This window comes from Mizuhopecten yessoensis, unplaced genomic scaffold, assembly GCF_002113885.1.
Source record: "Mizuhopecten yessoensis strain PY_sf001 unplaced genomic scaffold, ASM211388v2 scaffold7205, whole genome shotgun sequence".
In the NCBI taxonomy this organism is placed as follows: Eukaryota; Metazoa; Mollusca; class Bivalvia; order Pectinida; family Pectinidae; genus Mizuhopecten; species Mizuhopecten yessoensis.
The window spans coordinates 10,417-24,810 of record NW_018406933.1 but is presented as its reverse complement, the minus strand read 5'-3'; the positions used below and the strand labels follow the sequence as shown (position 1 = coordinate 24,810).

The window sequence follows — 14,394 nt, the reverse complement described above, 5'->3', positions numbered from 1 at the left end:
TATATAAACATTATATATATATATATAATATATAACGATTTATGTAAAACTTGAATAGAGAAATTTTAAGATTTTTTTAAATAAAATACATTTTCTCTGATTTAAAATGATTACCATGATATATCAAATATGAAAAAATATTTTATTTCGGCTTGTACTGGACAAAAATATGACTTAAAATATAGTTTTAAGTGTAATTAAACTTTTGAAGCATGGCTGAGTCGAGGTCCAAAGTATACACATTTATAATGTTATGCAAGGGCTTATATTCAAGCTTCTGTCATTCATTCATTTGTGACGGGTAACCCACATTTTGACCGCGAGACCCGGCGAGTATTGTCTGCTGTTTGAACAAACGCCGCAAAGTACACGTGTTAATTTGTAACATTCTATACCGTTGTGCCCGTGTTGGTCAAGGGCGACATTAATTTGTGTCCTGGTTTTGGGACAGGATGTTTATTGTCTTTTCTATCTCTAACACGAAAGAGCAGACTGTTTTGACTGACTATAATACAAACGCTCATATAAGATCTGTACAGTTCCTGGTGACGGGCTCGTATAGAACGTGAAACTAAAATTGAAGCTGTTTCCGGTTAGAACATCAACTGAGGACAGCGTCACTTCCAGTCGTGACAGACTGCAAAAATTAGCGATGATATACTTTTCAGAGCAGTACAATGGTAAGTTGTTGTTTTTTTCTACAAATTTCAAAATATCAAAATATTCCGTATTCATTAATAGATAAATGTGCAGAGGGTACCAATATGCTGTATAATTTTTTAGTGAAAAACCTTTTAATTTTTCACACCAAGTCTGCCTCTCTATGTTGTCGAATGTGACCTTAACACATATTCCTGTTGTAGATTTGGCACAGAATCTCTAACTCATTGTAGAATTAGAATAATTCATTAAGGTTTTAACTGTTTATTAATTAATTTCCGCTTAGAGTCAAACCGCTGTATCGAATGAGATAAAGATAAATTCTCATCACGCCTTCTCATATATTCATTCAAACAAACAACAATACCTGGACAATTTAAATATGTTATTTTCCTTAATTTTCAATTGCTTTACAGGTGACCGGATGAGGGCCTATGTTTCCCTCTTTCATGAAGAGTTATCCCCTTTACTTCCGGAATTCGGAAAACAGTCTTTCGGATTCATGATCAAATCCACTGTGATATGTTCCCACTAACCAATTAACTGCAGAATAATGGACGTGACTTGTCATAGAATTTTGCCCAAAGGAGAAATATTCAAAAGGACATTGGATTTTGAAGTGCTCCCCTCGCGAATGACCATGAGCATTTTTATGTGAAATGGTTTGTAACGGAACTCTTTTGTACCTAGAATGGCTCGTTAGCTGTCACTTTAATATTCATCGACACTCATTTAATGTCTTTAAAATCACAGCACTACAAAAAGAAAAAAAGAAAGAAAAGTAGAACAAGGGATTTAACATATTTCCTTCATTTAATAAACGCAAATGTAATCCATGCAATACACATAATTTACAAGGAAAGGCTGGAGATTTGATTGACCGCTTCATTGAACTACACTGGATTTTGATGTCGAAACAATTTGTGGAAACAATACGATGTAATGTATATTAACGGGTATACGTCGACACAGAATAATTGCTTGTCCCTTTGAAATATGAGTTTAAGATTTGGAAGATACATTTGTTGCGCTTATCGGAGATTAGGTATTGTGGGGATATATTTTACATGTGTATATTTTCTGATCGTTTACTTATTGCTGATCTCGATCGATAACACGCTTCACATTGACGTGGAAACTACACGTAATATCCCCATTCAAACAACCGCTCTAGCGACCTCGACTCCGATGCCGGTAACGACAATATTTCCTTCAAAAACGTATTATATGGAAATTGGAGACTATCCTTTGGCCTTTGATATAAAATCGTTTGTTGAAGACACAATTCAGGAACACGATTTAACAAATTATTCCGATATTGCACCTATAAATCCGAGACAATTTACCTATGTGTACAGAGCAAGAAAATGCAGGTTTGACCCAAAAGTGAAACACAAATTACTAATTCTTGTGAAATCCGCCGCGGGAAATCGCGACTGGAGAAGGAAAATAAGGAAAACATGGGGAGCGGAATACAGCGACGGAAAAACGATAAAGATTGTGTTTCTGTTAGCAGCTACAGAAGAGGAAACGCAGGTGTTTGTTGATTACGAGGCAAGAAAATTCCGGGATATAGTTCAGGAGAATTTCTTGGATTCCTACAGAAATAACACGTATAAGACTATTATGGGATATAATTGGGCGATGGAGTTTTGTCCTACTGCGAGTTATGTGCTCTTTATAGACGATGACATTCGGGTTAATGTCGATAAGCTTACGACACATATCGACGATATATCGCGACAGCCTCAACAGATTATCGATAATCTTTATATCGGTTTGTTAATACCGTGCGGAGAACCGTATCGCGATAATATTTCAAAGTGGTACATATCTTATGACGAATATCCACACGAATTCTGGCCGCCATATTTAGCAGGTGGCGCCTTTCTAATGTCGCATATGTCCGCTCTAAAATTCCAGCTGGCCATCCCCTACGTCACACTGGTCAGTATAGACGACTCTTATCTAGGAATTGTAGCTAAGAAATTAGGAATTAGACCAATTGATAGTCTGATGTATCACTCAAGCGGAGTGTATGCTAGCCTGTCAATATTTCAGCATCAGGGTAAATCTAGTTATAAACGTATTGATCGAGACGGGGACACGCCCTTCACTTCACACACGAAATTATGTTTTATTGGGACGTGACCAGGAACCCCGATATTGATTTCTGTAGAGTTACACCTGGATGTACCAGTCAGAACGTCCAGTACAGTAAATATATCTAAACATGTTTTCCAGCTATCAGTATCCGTCGCGGGTTCAAGACCTGACGTTGGGCTGTCGCCAGTAACTGGCCGTAGGTCGGTGGGTTTTCTCCGGGAATTCCGGCTTTCCTCCACCACCAAAACCTGGCACGTCCTTAAATGACCATAGTTGTTAATAGGACCTAAAACACAAACAATATTTAAATTTGGGAGATAGAATCACTATTGTTGATGAAATTGTTTATTTCAACTTTATTATTTCTCATCAAATCCTACAGTGTATGGTTTTCTTTCCAGAAATGATTAATCAAGGTTAAAGTTATTTCAGTAAACACAATTCCAACACTTTGTTACATAAATCCTAAACTATGGCTTGACGTTTGGTGCCTTTTTACTTTGCGTTCTTCCATTTTGATATTATTCCGCGATGTAGTGCCATAATGAACGCTTACATTCATAGGTGATTTGATTAATAAATTGATTAAAAATCGAACAACTCTAAACTGTTTGAAGTATAATAAAACAAAAATCTGGACATAAATCTGTCAATAAGCCTATACAATTCTTGCATACTAAATAGGAATCCCTTAAAAAAAATCCCTACGCGATTGAGCTCGTCGATTGTAAACGGCGTTTTATTCAAAACAGTTTAATGAATCCGGCAATTATCAATGGAATGAACTTCCAAAGGAAATGAAAAAATGAAAAGTCTTTTCTATGTTCAAAAAGAAGCTTGTACGCCATTATTTGAACTCTTAAATAATAATATATCTTTTTACTCTATGCTATATTAGCGTATAGCTATGCCAATTTTTACATTTTATGTATGTATATTTGACCCGTGTCTTTTAATGATGCTCTATATGCATGAAATTTTGTGCATTCTGTGATAATTTTAAATATGTTTCTGTTTCTGTTTTGTAAGCAACCAAATTACCATGTATTTAAACACCTCTCATGTCTTACTAGCAAGCCGACCCCTTTGATAGATTAGCCTCGTCTAAACAGGTTATTTTATCCTCGTGCAATAAAGGTTCATTATTATTATTATTGAACGTTGATGATGATCAGCCAGCAAAGAGACTCTTCAACTCGTGACTGTTGTGAATGTTTATCAAACTCTCGGTAGTTAAGGATCCTTGTCCCTCTACATGTAAAACACTAGAAAAATTCCTCTGCAGTTTCAGTAACGTCCCTTTAATTTCGTTTGTACAGAACATTGTGGCAGAAAGAGACTCTGCAACTCGTGACTGTTGTATAGATTGTCTATCAAATTATCGGTAGGTAAGGATCCTTGTCCCGCTACAGTTAAAACACTAGAAAAATTCTACTGCAGTTTCAGCTACCTCCCCTTAATTTCGTTTTTGATATTTTTTTGTATTGCAATTGGGCCAAAAAAGTATATTGAACAAGTAGCACAGTTTGTTTGAGCAATATAAGCAATATTATAGCCTTTTAAAATCCAGAGTTCGAATACCGGTCTAATGTTTACACTCAGAACACTGTTGGTGTTAACTACATTTTATTTATTTTAACTGTATTATACTTCTTTTTTTTTTTATAAAAATCAGAATTGATTTATCAAAGCTTTTACCGAACCTGACAAATTTTGTTTATTTATTTCGGCATCACTTTTGATTTCACACTATATTAGTGTAAATTCTGTAAATTTGTATACTTTGCTATATTAGCGTTGCATGTATATTCCACAAGTAATTCTTGTATGTCGTACAAGTATTCCTTCACTATTAACTATGTATTTTATTAACTTGTTTTGAATACTACTTATCTGTGATCACTTTTATTGCTTTTGATAAAATTTATTAAAACTTTTTTATATATATTTATTGTATCAAAAGTGTCATCTTCCGGGAGCATTTGTAGGAAGGGGGCTCCTAATCAGTTAGAAACTTAATTGTTAAGTGCTTTTTATTAATATTTGTAATTATCTCCCTTTTATTGTAATATAGTGTGTTATTGTTAATTTACATATGTTTGTCGCAATAGTAAGAGCTTTGTTTGTATGTATGCGACTTAAAACAAGATTCTTGTATCTTGTGCTTTGAAATCGTCAAATCTACTATGAAAATAGCCAATTATGTCGAGTCCTTTTTACTGACACCTATATATTGAAAACAAATGTTCGTGGATGTAAAATATTTTATTCCGTCTTTTCGTATTGCAGAGTTATCTGCTCTTGTGAGCAGGTATTGCTTGTTATGTCATTTGTTTGTTGTCATATTAAAACTCTCACAAACTCTCAATATTTACAAAACAAACCACCTCTTTGAACAAAAATAGATTATAGTCCATTATCTCAATATTGAGCCGAATTGCAATTATATAAACCGACAGAAAGAGGTGTTTTATGGGTCCATTTCAGGCAATCTTCTGCTTACTAGTGCGTGTTTACCCACTTACAACTGCATTGACATTACATGTTTTCTCATGCGGCGGCCATCTTGAATTAAAAACGAGGCTGAGGGCGCAGAAAAATGACGCTATCGTTGATTGCAGGATGGGCAAATTAAGAGAGGAAGGTTCCAAGGGCAATTTTGCTGAGAACTATGTTCATGACATTGAAGGTTAGCTATTTGCACGAGTAGATCGACCTATTTTCTACTTTCGCTTTGTCAATATAAAGCCTTCTTGATCGATGGTTTACTAAATACATAATCGATCATGATAAACACGTTTGATTATGTTCGGTTTGCCAACTATTTTAATAAAGAAGCTGATGAAATAAGTGAAAGGCTAATATTAGGATCATCAACGAAATTTGGACGGTATAATACTTTAATATGGCAGGATTAAACATCCGAGGGTTTTTTTTATTCATGAAACAAATTTGCGGGATTTAAAGTTCACACAACACCGCTGTAGGTCACCACTCCCGGTTCGAACAATCGTTCCTTGACGTTTTGTGGTGTTCACGTAACTGTTTAAGTTGTGAATAAACCGAAATATTATTTCTGCGGAAAATCATCGCTTTTGAGTGCCTGCAAGTTAAAGCTGTAACGAAAATTAAGCTGTGTGCAGCACCGTACCTTTAAAACAACCTCCTGTATAAATAAGCGCTGTACGAAATTTGGTATACATATCTGCCAAAATCATGCTGTACAGTGCATTGGTACAAAACCTCCACAAAACACATGTAAATAGAACACCTTACAAAATATGTGCTGTGCATTAAAAGTATAAAAAAAATACACAATATAGGAGTGCAATCTATGATAAAAACAATCAATGGCAAACATATCCATGAAATATATTCGAAAAAATTGCGCTGTACAATACAAGTGTCGTATTATTTAGCATTTAGCGTATTATCGAATGTCGACATCTAAGTGCATTAATGAAATGACAAAATGACAAGATATGCAACAGGAAACTACATACTGAAATTTAAATGAACTCATTCATAATTTAGCTTAATATGTAAAGCAGGAAAGCCCTTAAATCAGAATACCGTTAAAATAAGTGCAGATAAAGTGTTTCAAGTATATAGAAAGCCTGCGCAGTACATGACATGTATACATTTTTTGTTTATTTTACAACAATTATGATACAAGTTATATAACTCATATCAATCACTCGTGGTCCGGATGTTAGCGCGATTTGTAAAAAAAAAAAAAAAGTGCGATGTTGTTTTTCCCATATATTAAATAATGAAACATCCCATGCTATATAATGCCATGACTTTACGCTGACAAGACTATAATTTATTTGTGAAACTTTTTTTCCTCACGTCAAATTCTGAAAAAAACACCTTCACTGTTTATTTATTTTATTGCACTATTTATTATTTTAGCAAATGTTCTTTCTACAAAATATAATGTTCCTCACAAAAAAACATCGTTATCCCGATTTCTTTAGAAAGAAAAATGTACGAACTAACGAGGTTACGTAATGTACGGGTCCCTTTAACTGTTCTAAAGTTCCTTTTAAATTGTCTCTCAAATATTATTTTTCGCTCTTTTGACATTAAAAAAAGTTTGCTTTGTGTTGACATTTAATCAACTGTCAATTGCCCTTATGGTGCAATCGTTTAACTTACCCAATAGAACGTTTTGATATTTTATAAATGAAAAAGTTCCATATTTTAACTCATTTACGGTAAGTCTGTGAGTACCTAGTTACACACAATGCAATGCTGCCCGTTTCGTTAACGTGTTGGGATCACACTAATGTAGACAAAAACAAAATGGACAAAGAAGAGGAAGGGCAAAACATATTACGGTTCGCAGAACGAAAGAATTATCGTTAAAGGAAAAATGACGACACAACACTTGCAAGTTCCCTGTCTGAAATTAAAGCACTACTGGGGGTTTTCTGTTGCATGTTTTCTTTCGTTGAAACAACGTTCGGCGTCTTCATGAAGGTAGATGATTGTAATGGGTCCATAGAAAATACAGTACTGAAATCCACAGGTTGTACAGGCGCATTTTCATGAATTCCACTTAGTTGCATATGTGTATTCCCTGATATGTCCGTTGTTGCTGACTCGCCGAGAGAATTAAAAATACCTCCTGGCGACGCCATTCTGCGATTTACTAATTGCATAATGCCTGATGTTTGCTCAATAGGAAAGTTACTTGCCAAACCATTGAAACGCGATACAAAAGGAAAAGAATCTGATGAAAACACGCGGTTTCTGTCAACAGGAATCTGTTCTCTATTCAAACCATTATTGTCAGCAGCGTCCCTCATCATAGGAACAACGAGCTGCATTCCTGATATATGTTCATTCAATGGGTTGTCAAAAGCAGCTATATTAGTGCTTAATAGTTGTTGTGCTTTCGACCAATCTGGAATGTTGACAAGATCATTCGCACGTTGACCAGTTTCCGTACTAACGGAAGGCACACGCTCCTTTACAGAAGCTTGATGATTGATTCCCATTACAAGGTCCGAAACTGGTTTACCGTCCGTCTCAAAGGTAGATGTTCCAAGTGGCGACTGCATATTTTCTAGTGAAATTGACTCGGGAACACTGCGTGAAACGGAATAAAATGCGTATTAAAATATGATTTGCTTGAATCTCAAAAGAAAAAATACATATATATATATTTATTGGACACGATTGTTTTTGGTACAGCTTAAAATCAAAAGCCTGTGAGGATTTCGCAGTTACGATATTTTCAGTATAAAATCACATACCATTGTCTTTGTCAGCCAAATATGATCGGATGATTCACGAGTGCAGTGCAGGGCTGAAATGGTATTCGTTCGAAACAGATGTTGACGAATCCAGCAAACTTTTCAGATAAACATGTGTGGTTTACATAGAAGTGTTAACGGCTATTGTATATACATTTCTGACTAGCCTTTTTTTAAGGATCCCTGCCCTACTGCTAGCAAACCACGAGAGAGTTACTTTGTATTATATAGAGTTACTGCCCCTTACTTTCGTTTTGGATATAAATCTCAATTGCAATTGGGCCTAGACAATTTCGTTTACCAGGTTGCTCGAATCCTTGCCTGGCCCATTACATTTTTGCACGCATTGCACTGTTGTTGAATTTCTTTTCATTTTTAGCATTATTATATCCTAGAAGTTCCACAGGGTATGTTAAAGGTTCAAAAACTGATTTATCAAAGCAAAAATCATGACGAATAACAAAGTTCCCAATGCGTAGATTCATTATTGTCAGTAGTGTCACAGAGATCCTTTTCAAAAGATTTAAATTAAATGAAAGAAAGCGGAGTCTCCTGAATCTAGATAAAAAAAAGTTTTCATGGTAAATCATGTTCTAAGAGTTAATTTCAAATCTATTCTTATTTTAAGAATTTACTGTAAAACTACTTATCTTAGCGGGCTGTGGAACCTTAAGATTCATTAAGGTTTAATGAATTGGCAATCCCTCAATGTATACAATATGAAACTACTCACAGATATTTCAATTAGCACCATCATAATTAAGTGCAAAAAGGAAACTGCGAAAATCGCTTGAAATAAAAAAAAATCGCTAAAATATGTATATTTTCAATATGTTTAAAAATGGTATAGCCGTGATATACTACCGCAAGTTGTTCGTAAAAATGGCATTTTCGGAGCAAACAGGACAAGGAATATGTTTAAAATAATTGCAAAGGAAATAAAAACAGAGACAGGAGAGGCATTCATAGATATACCCTGATCTCCACCATCATATTTCCTCTCAATCCGATTTTATTTTCCTTTGACCAATTAACTTTAACTTATGTCCACTTAAAACTAAATCTGTTAATGGGTCGTACAATCTTTTGTACTTCAAAAGTGGTAAACCTTGACCGTGACCTCAAACCTTTAAACCTGCACCGATGAACCAAGTTTAGAACGAGACATTACCATGTTGCCTTGGTAATATGAACTTAAAATGTTCAGGATTTCGTGCCTTGTACAGAAACCTTTTACCATGGACGAACAGACGGACGGGCGGGCGCAGTCACGCACACAAAGAGGGACACATTAACAATTAAAACCCCCACTTTGTGGTGGGGTTTAAAAAGGGAAACAGAACCAAGGATAATTAATTGGTGCCATTTAAGCTGGCCGCTAAAACGAAAGTCATTATATTGAGTTGATATTGTTTTTGCTTTCTTACGTAATTGTATAAGTTTTGGTCATTTACTTTTTTTGGCATCATAATGGTTTATATACAGTCATTCAAAAGTAAGGCATTTGAAAGGGACAAGGATTTTGTTATCATACAGCCTTTCAAATTAAGCGAAAAATTTGAGATCTGCATTAAGATCAGAAAGTTCTACTAGAAAAAGAAACGTCGTGTCATTATAGTTTTAACACAACCGAATTCCTAAAATTATCTAATTTTTATTTTCTATTCAATTCAAATCTGAAATATTGCGGTTTATTAACTTCAGGAAAATTGTTATTGGAGTCCAAATATATTCTTTGTCAAAGATAGCCCTTTCAACTTTGTCCTAGAATTAAGAAAACTCCACTTTTAAAAAATTCCTTTATAAAGCAAAAATGGTTCTCATTACTAGAAAAAGGACGAAACAACAGCTGAAATGTCCCTGTCAGTGATCGCACCACCGCTGGACGTCCCCTTCCGATGCACGTGGTCACCCGTCGACAGGACATGAGATGTCTTCCTGAACGAAGAAGATGTAAGCGGATGATGTAGGTCCTGTGCGATAATTGCATCTGTGCGTTTGACTGGCAACACTTGTTCATCAATTGGAGCAGAGAACGGCTTATCTAGGTCAAGTTCAGGCTGTGTTTTCACTTCGGCGGTTTGCAACTGTGCTTCTTCATTCATTGTGGGTGTCTGTTGGTCAGCAGCGCGTTTTGTTAACGCGGTTTGGATGACTTTATTAGATGAGCTCTTTGTTGATGCTGTTCCATGTTCTACACCAGGACCAGCAACCTGATTATCCCGCAAAGTTGGCTCTTCGGCAGTTTTTGTTGTGGTTCTGCCTTCATCCGGTACAGAGTTCACATTATGATCAGACGCTGGAACCTGTTCAGTTTGTGAACCAATTGTACCTCCCGCAGAAGTTTGAACAAATATTTCCGGTACCTGGGAGAGAACCGTATTGATCTGAGACGTTTGACCATCCTGGACAGTATTTTCAGATTGTGACGGTTGAATGCTAGATGATTGCATGTCTTTGTCCTTTTTACCGGAAGTCATTGAAGCAAGCAAAGATGGTGGATCTGGTTTTACATGCGTTTGCATAGGAGAATCTGAGTTTGCATTTTCTTGTGACCACGGTGCAACGTTCTCACCAACTTTAACATCGACGGCTGATAACGCACTAGCAGCATGCTGTTTGTTTGTTTTGCCCACTGTTGGTTGCTCCTCTTGGTCCTTTTCAATATCAGGCTGCGATTGAATTAGATTAGGTTGAATCGGCTTCGCATGTGTCTGCATTGGGAATTCCGCGTTTTCATTTGCCTGTGACCAGGGTGCAACATTTTCACCGACTTTAACGTTGCCAGGTATGGGAGCTTGGATTGCATCTTTATCTTTTTTACTTCTACCGTCCGTGTGCATTGCCATTGTGTCCGTCTCACTCCCAGTTGATTGCACTTCTTGGTCCTTTCTAATAGTGGATGAAACATCAGGCCGTGGTTGAATTATATTAGGATGAATCGGCTTCGCATGTGTCTGCATTGGGAAATCCGAATTTTCATTTGCCTGTGACCAGGGTGCAACGTTTTCACCGACTTTTACGTTGCCGGGTATGGAAACTTTGATTGCATTTTTATCCTTTTTACTGTCCATGTTCATTGTCAATGTTTCCATATTACCTCCTGTTGGTTGCACCTCTGGGTCCTTTTTGATAGTAGACGAAACATCAGGCTGCGGCTGAAGTAAGTTTGGATGTATTGGCTTGGCATGTGTCTGCATTGGAAAATCCGAGGTTTCATTTGCCTGTGACCAGGGTGCAACGTTTTCACCGACTTTTACGTTGCCCGGTATGGGAACTTTGATTGCATCTTTATCCTTTTTACTGTCCATGTTCATTGTCAATGTTTCCATATTACCTCCTGTTGGTTGCACCTCTGGGTCCTTTTTGATAGTAGACGAAACATCAGGCTGCGGCTGAAGAAAGTTTGGATGTATTGGCTTTGCATGTGTCTGCATTGGAAAATCCGAGTTTTCATTTTCCTGTGACCAGGGTGCAACGTTTTCACCGACTTTTACGTTGCCGGGTATGGGAACTTTGATTGCATCTTGATCTTTTTTCGTTTTAGCCTCCAAGTCTGACGAAAGAAGATTCAGTTTTAGATATACCTTCAATGCATTTTTGCGCATTCCATCGGAAAAGTTTGACACGCCAAATATTAATTTTGTAACTAATTTTGTTTTCAGTTTCATGAATTTATCCATTTGGAACTGATCTAACCTTGTCTCTCCTACTATTGACTCTGAAGTCGTTCCATCTTCTCTAGCTTTTTCCACGTAGGTACGCAGAGCAAGTCTGCGAATGGTTTTACTTCTCGATGTCTTTGACAGAATAAGTTTTTGTAATCGGTTCATACTTTCCTTTGATAGCCTTGCCAATATCTTATTTTCTGTGCTCGTTTTACTCTTCTTAGTAGCTGGGATGGCAGATGCCGCTTTCTTCGTTGTTTTTGCTTTCTTTAGCACAGATTCTTTAACCACTGGCTTAGCTTCAACGATATCTGTGCTGGGTGATCTATTTTCAGTAACGGAAGACTGTGTTAATTTGATGTCACTGTTTTCAGACAAGGATTGTTTCTGCTTCGAAGCTACATTTTTCACACCAGAATGTTGATTATTTACCTCGGCAGTTTTTAGGTTATTTGAAGATGCAGTTGCAGCATTTTGTGATGGGGAATTATGAGCCTTATCAACCACTTCTGAGGTAGATACACTTCCAGTTGATACAACCGACACCGTTTCAGGTGCAACAACTCCTGGTTTCGGTTCGGTTCTTTCAGACGACGCTTTCGGTTTCATATTTGACGCATTTGGTTCAGAATTCATCTGATTTTGTTCCGTTGCTGCCTTGACAGTATCTGCTGCTGATCTCGAGGCAGTAGACGATGTTTCTCGTATTATGTTTGCTGTTTTGGGTACGGCGCCCGTTTCAGTATTGGCTGCTTGACTTGATCCTTCAATATTTCCTGCTTGATTTGATATTTCAACGTTTCCTGCAGTATTTGACATTTCAGCGTTTGGTGCATTATTTGAAATTTCAGCGTTTCCTGCTTCATTAAACTTTTCATTGTTTCCTGTCGGATTTGGCATTTCAACATTTCCTGCGGGATTTGATTTTGCAGCATTTCCTGCTTGATTTGAAATTTCGGGGTTTGTTGCTTGATTTGACATTTCAGTGTTTTCTGCGGGATTTAATATTGCAGCATTTCCTGCTTGATTTGACATTTCGGGGTTTGGTGCTTGATTTGAAATTTCAGCGTTTCCTGCTTGATTTGACATTTCAGAGTTTCCTGCTTGATTTGACATTTCAGCGTTTCCTGTTGGATTTGATATTTCTGCGTTTGTAGCTTGATTTGACTTTTCAGCGTTTCCTGTTGGATTTGACATTTCAGTGTTAGTAGCTTGATTTGACATTTCAGCGTTTCCTGTTGGATTTGATATTTCTGCGTTTGTAGCTTGATTTGTTATTTCAGCGTTTCCTGTAGGATTTGACATTTCAAGGTTTCCTGCTGGATTCAACATTTCAGCGTTTTGTGCTGGATTTGACATTTCAGCGTTTGTAGCTTGATTTGACATTTCAGCGTTTGTAGCTTGATTTGACATTTCAGAGTTTCCTGTAGGATTTGACATTTCAAGTTTCCCTGCTGGATTCAACATTTCAGCGTTTGGTGCTGGATTTGACATTTCAGCGTTTGTAGCTTGATTTGACATTTCAAAGTTTGTAACTTGATTTGACATTTCAGCGTTTGTAGCTTGATTTGACATTTCAGCGTTTTCTGTAGGATTTGACGTTTCAGCGTTTGTAACTTGATTTGACATTTCAGCGTTTGTAACTTGATTTGACATTTCGGTGTTTGTAGCTTGATTTGACATTTCTGCGTTTCCTGTTGGATTTGACGTTTCAGCGTTTCCTGCTTGATTTGACATTTCAGCGTTCCCTGAAGGATTTGACTTTTCAGCGTTCCCTGTAGGATTTGACATTTCAGCGTTTGTAGCTTGATTTGACATTTCGGTGTTTGTGGCATGATTTGACATTTCGGCGTTTGTAGCTTGATTTGACATTTCAGCGTTTCCTGTAGGATTTGACGTTTCAGCGTTTGTAACTTGATTAGACATTTCAGTGTTTCCTGCTTGATTTGACATTTCAGCGTTTGTAGCTTGATTTGACATTTCAGAGTTTCCTGTTGGATTTGACATTTCAGCGTTTCCTGTTGGATTTGACGTTTCAGCGTTTCCTGTAGGATTTGACGTTTCAGCGTTTGTAACTTGATTAGACATTTCAGTGTTTCCTGCTTGATTTGACATTTCAGCGTTTGTAGCTTGATTTGACATTTCAGAGTTTCCTGTTGGATTTGACATTTCAGCGTCTCCTGTTGGATTTGACATTTCAGCGATTTTAGCTTGATTTGACGTTTCAGCGTTTGTAGCTTGATTTGACATTTCAGCGTTTGTAACTTTATTTGACATTTCAGCGTTTCCTGTGGGATTTGACATTTCAGCGTTTCCTGTAGGATTTGACATTTCAAGGTTTCCTGCTGGATTCAACATTTCAGCGTTTGGTGCTGGATTTGACATTTCAGCTCTTTCTGTAGGATTTGACAATTCGACTTTTCCTATTGGACTAGACTCTTGAACGTTTTCTGCTGTCATGGCCACTTTATTTGGAATCACAGCAGCCCTACTTCCTGAAACATATAAGAAGCAGATTTTAAAATTGATTTCCATGCATGGGATCAAAGTACAACACACAATGTAGTATAGTTTCAACAAACAAGGAAACTTGTCACATTAAAGAAATCAAAAGTCACGCGACGAAAACAGGTACACGAAACTCAACAAATAGACCGAGGCGACACCTAGTGACTACTTTCACAAGATGTATGGTT

General features: G+C 36.8%; 2 protein-coding genes across 2 annotated transcripts; one reads left to right on the top strand and one right to left on the bottom strand.

Annotated features, from left to right (window-relative positions):
- The first annotated feature begins 486 nt into the window (after positions 1-486).
- LOC110453258 (beta-1,3-galactosyltransferase brn-like) lies at positions 487-3,005 on the top strand. Its single transcript, XM_021502144.1, has 2 exons — positions 487-680; positions 1,077-3,005. Exon 2 carries the CDS (start codon positions 1,657-1,659, stop codon positions 2,809-2,811), a length of 1,155 nt encoding a protein of 384 aa, XP_021357819.1. The 5' UTR covers positions 487-680; positions 1,077-1,656; the 3' UTR covers positions 2,812-3,005.
- Positions 3,006-5,029: 2,024 nt separating this feature from the next.
- On the bottom strand, positions 5,030-14,188 carry LOC110453257. The gene is made up of 2 exons (XM_021502143.1): positions 9,858-14,188; positions 5,030-7,863 (listed from the first exon to the last, which is right to left on the bottom strand). The coding sequence occupies exons 1-2, from the start codon at positions 14,156-14,158 to the stop codon at positions 7,134-7,136; spliced, it is 5,031 nt and encodes a 1,676-aa protein (XP_021357818.1). The 5' UTR covers positions 14,159-14,188; the 3' UTR covers positions 5,030-7,133.
- Positions 14,189-14,394: the final 206 nt, after the last annotated feature.

Coding starts and splice junctions, on each gene's coding strand:
- LOC110453258 (XM_021502144.1), top strand. CDS start 1,657: ATGAGTTTAAGATTTGGAAGATACATTTGTTGCGCTTATCGGAGATTA.
- LOC110453257 (XM_021502143.1), bottom strand. CDS start 14,158: ATGACAGCAGAAAACGTTCAAGAGTCTAGTCCAATAGGAAAAGTCGAA. Junction 7,864..9,857: donor GTTGTTTCGTCCTTTTTCTA/GTAATGAGAACC, acceptor CGTTTCACGCAG/TGTTCCCGAGTCAATTTCAC.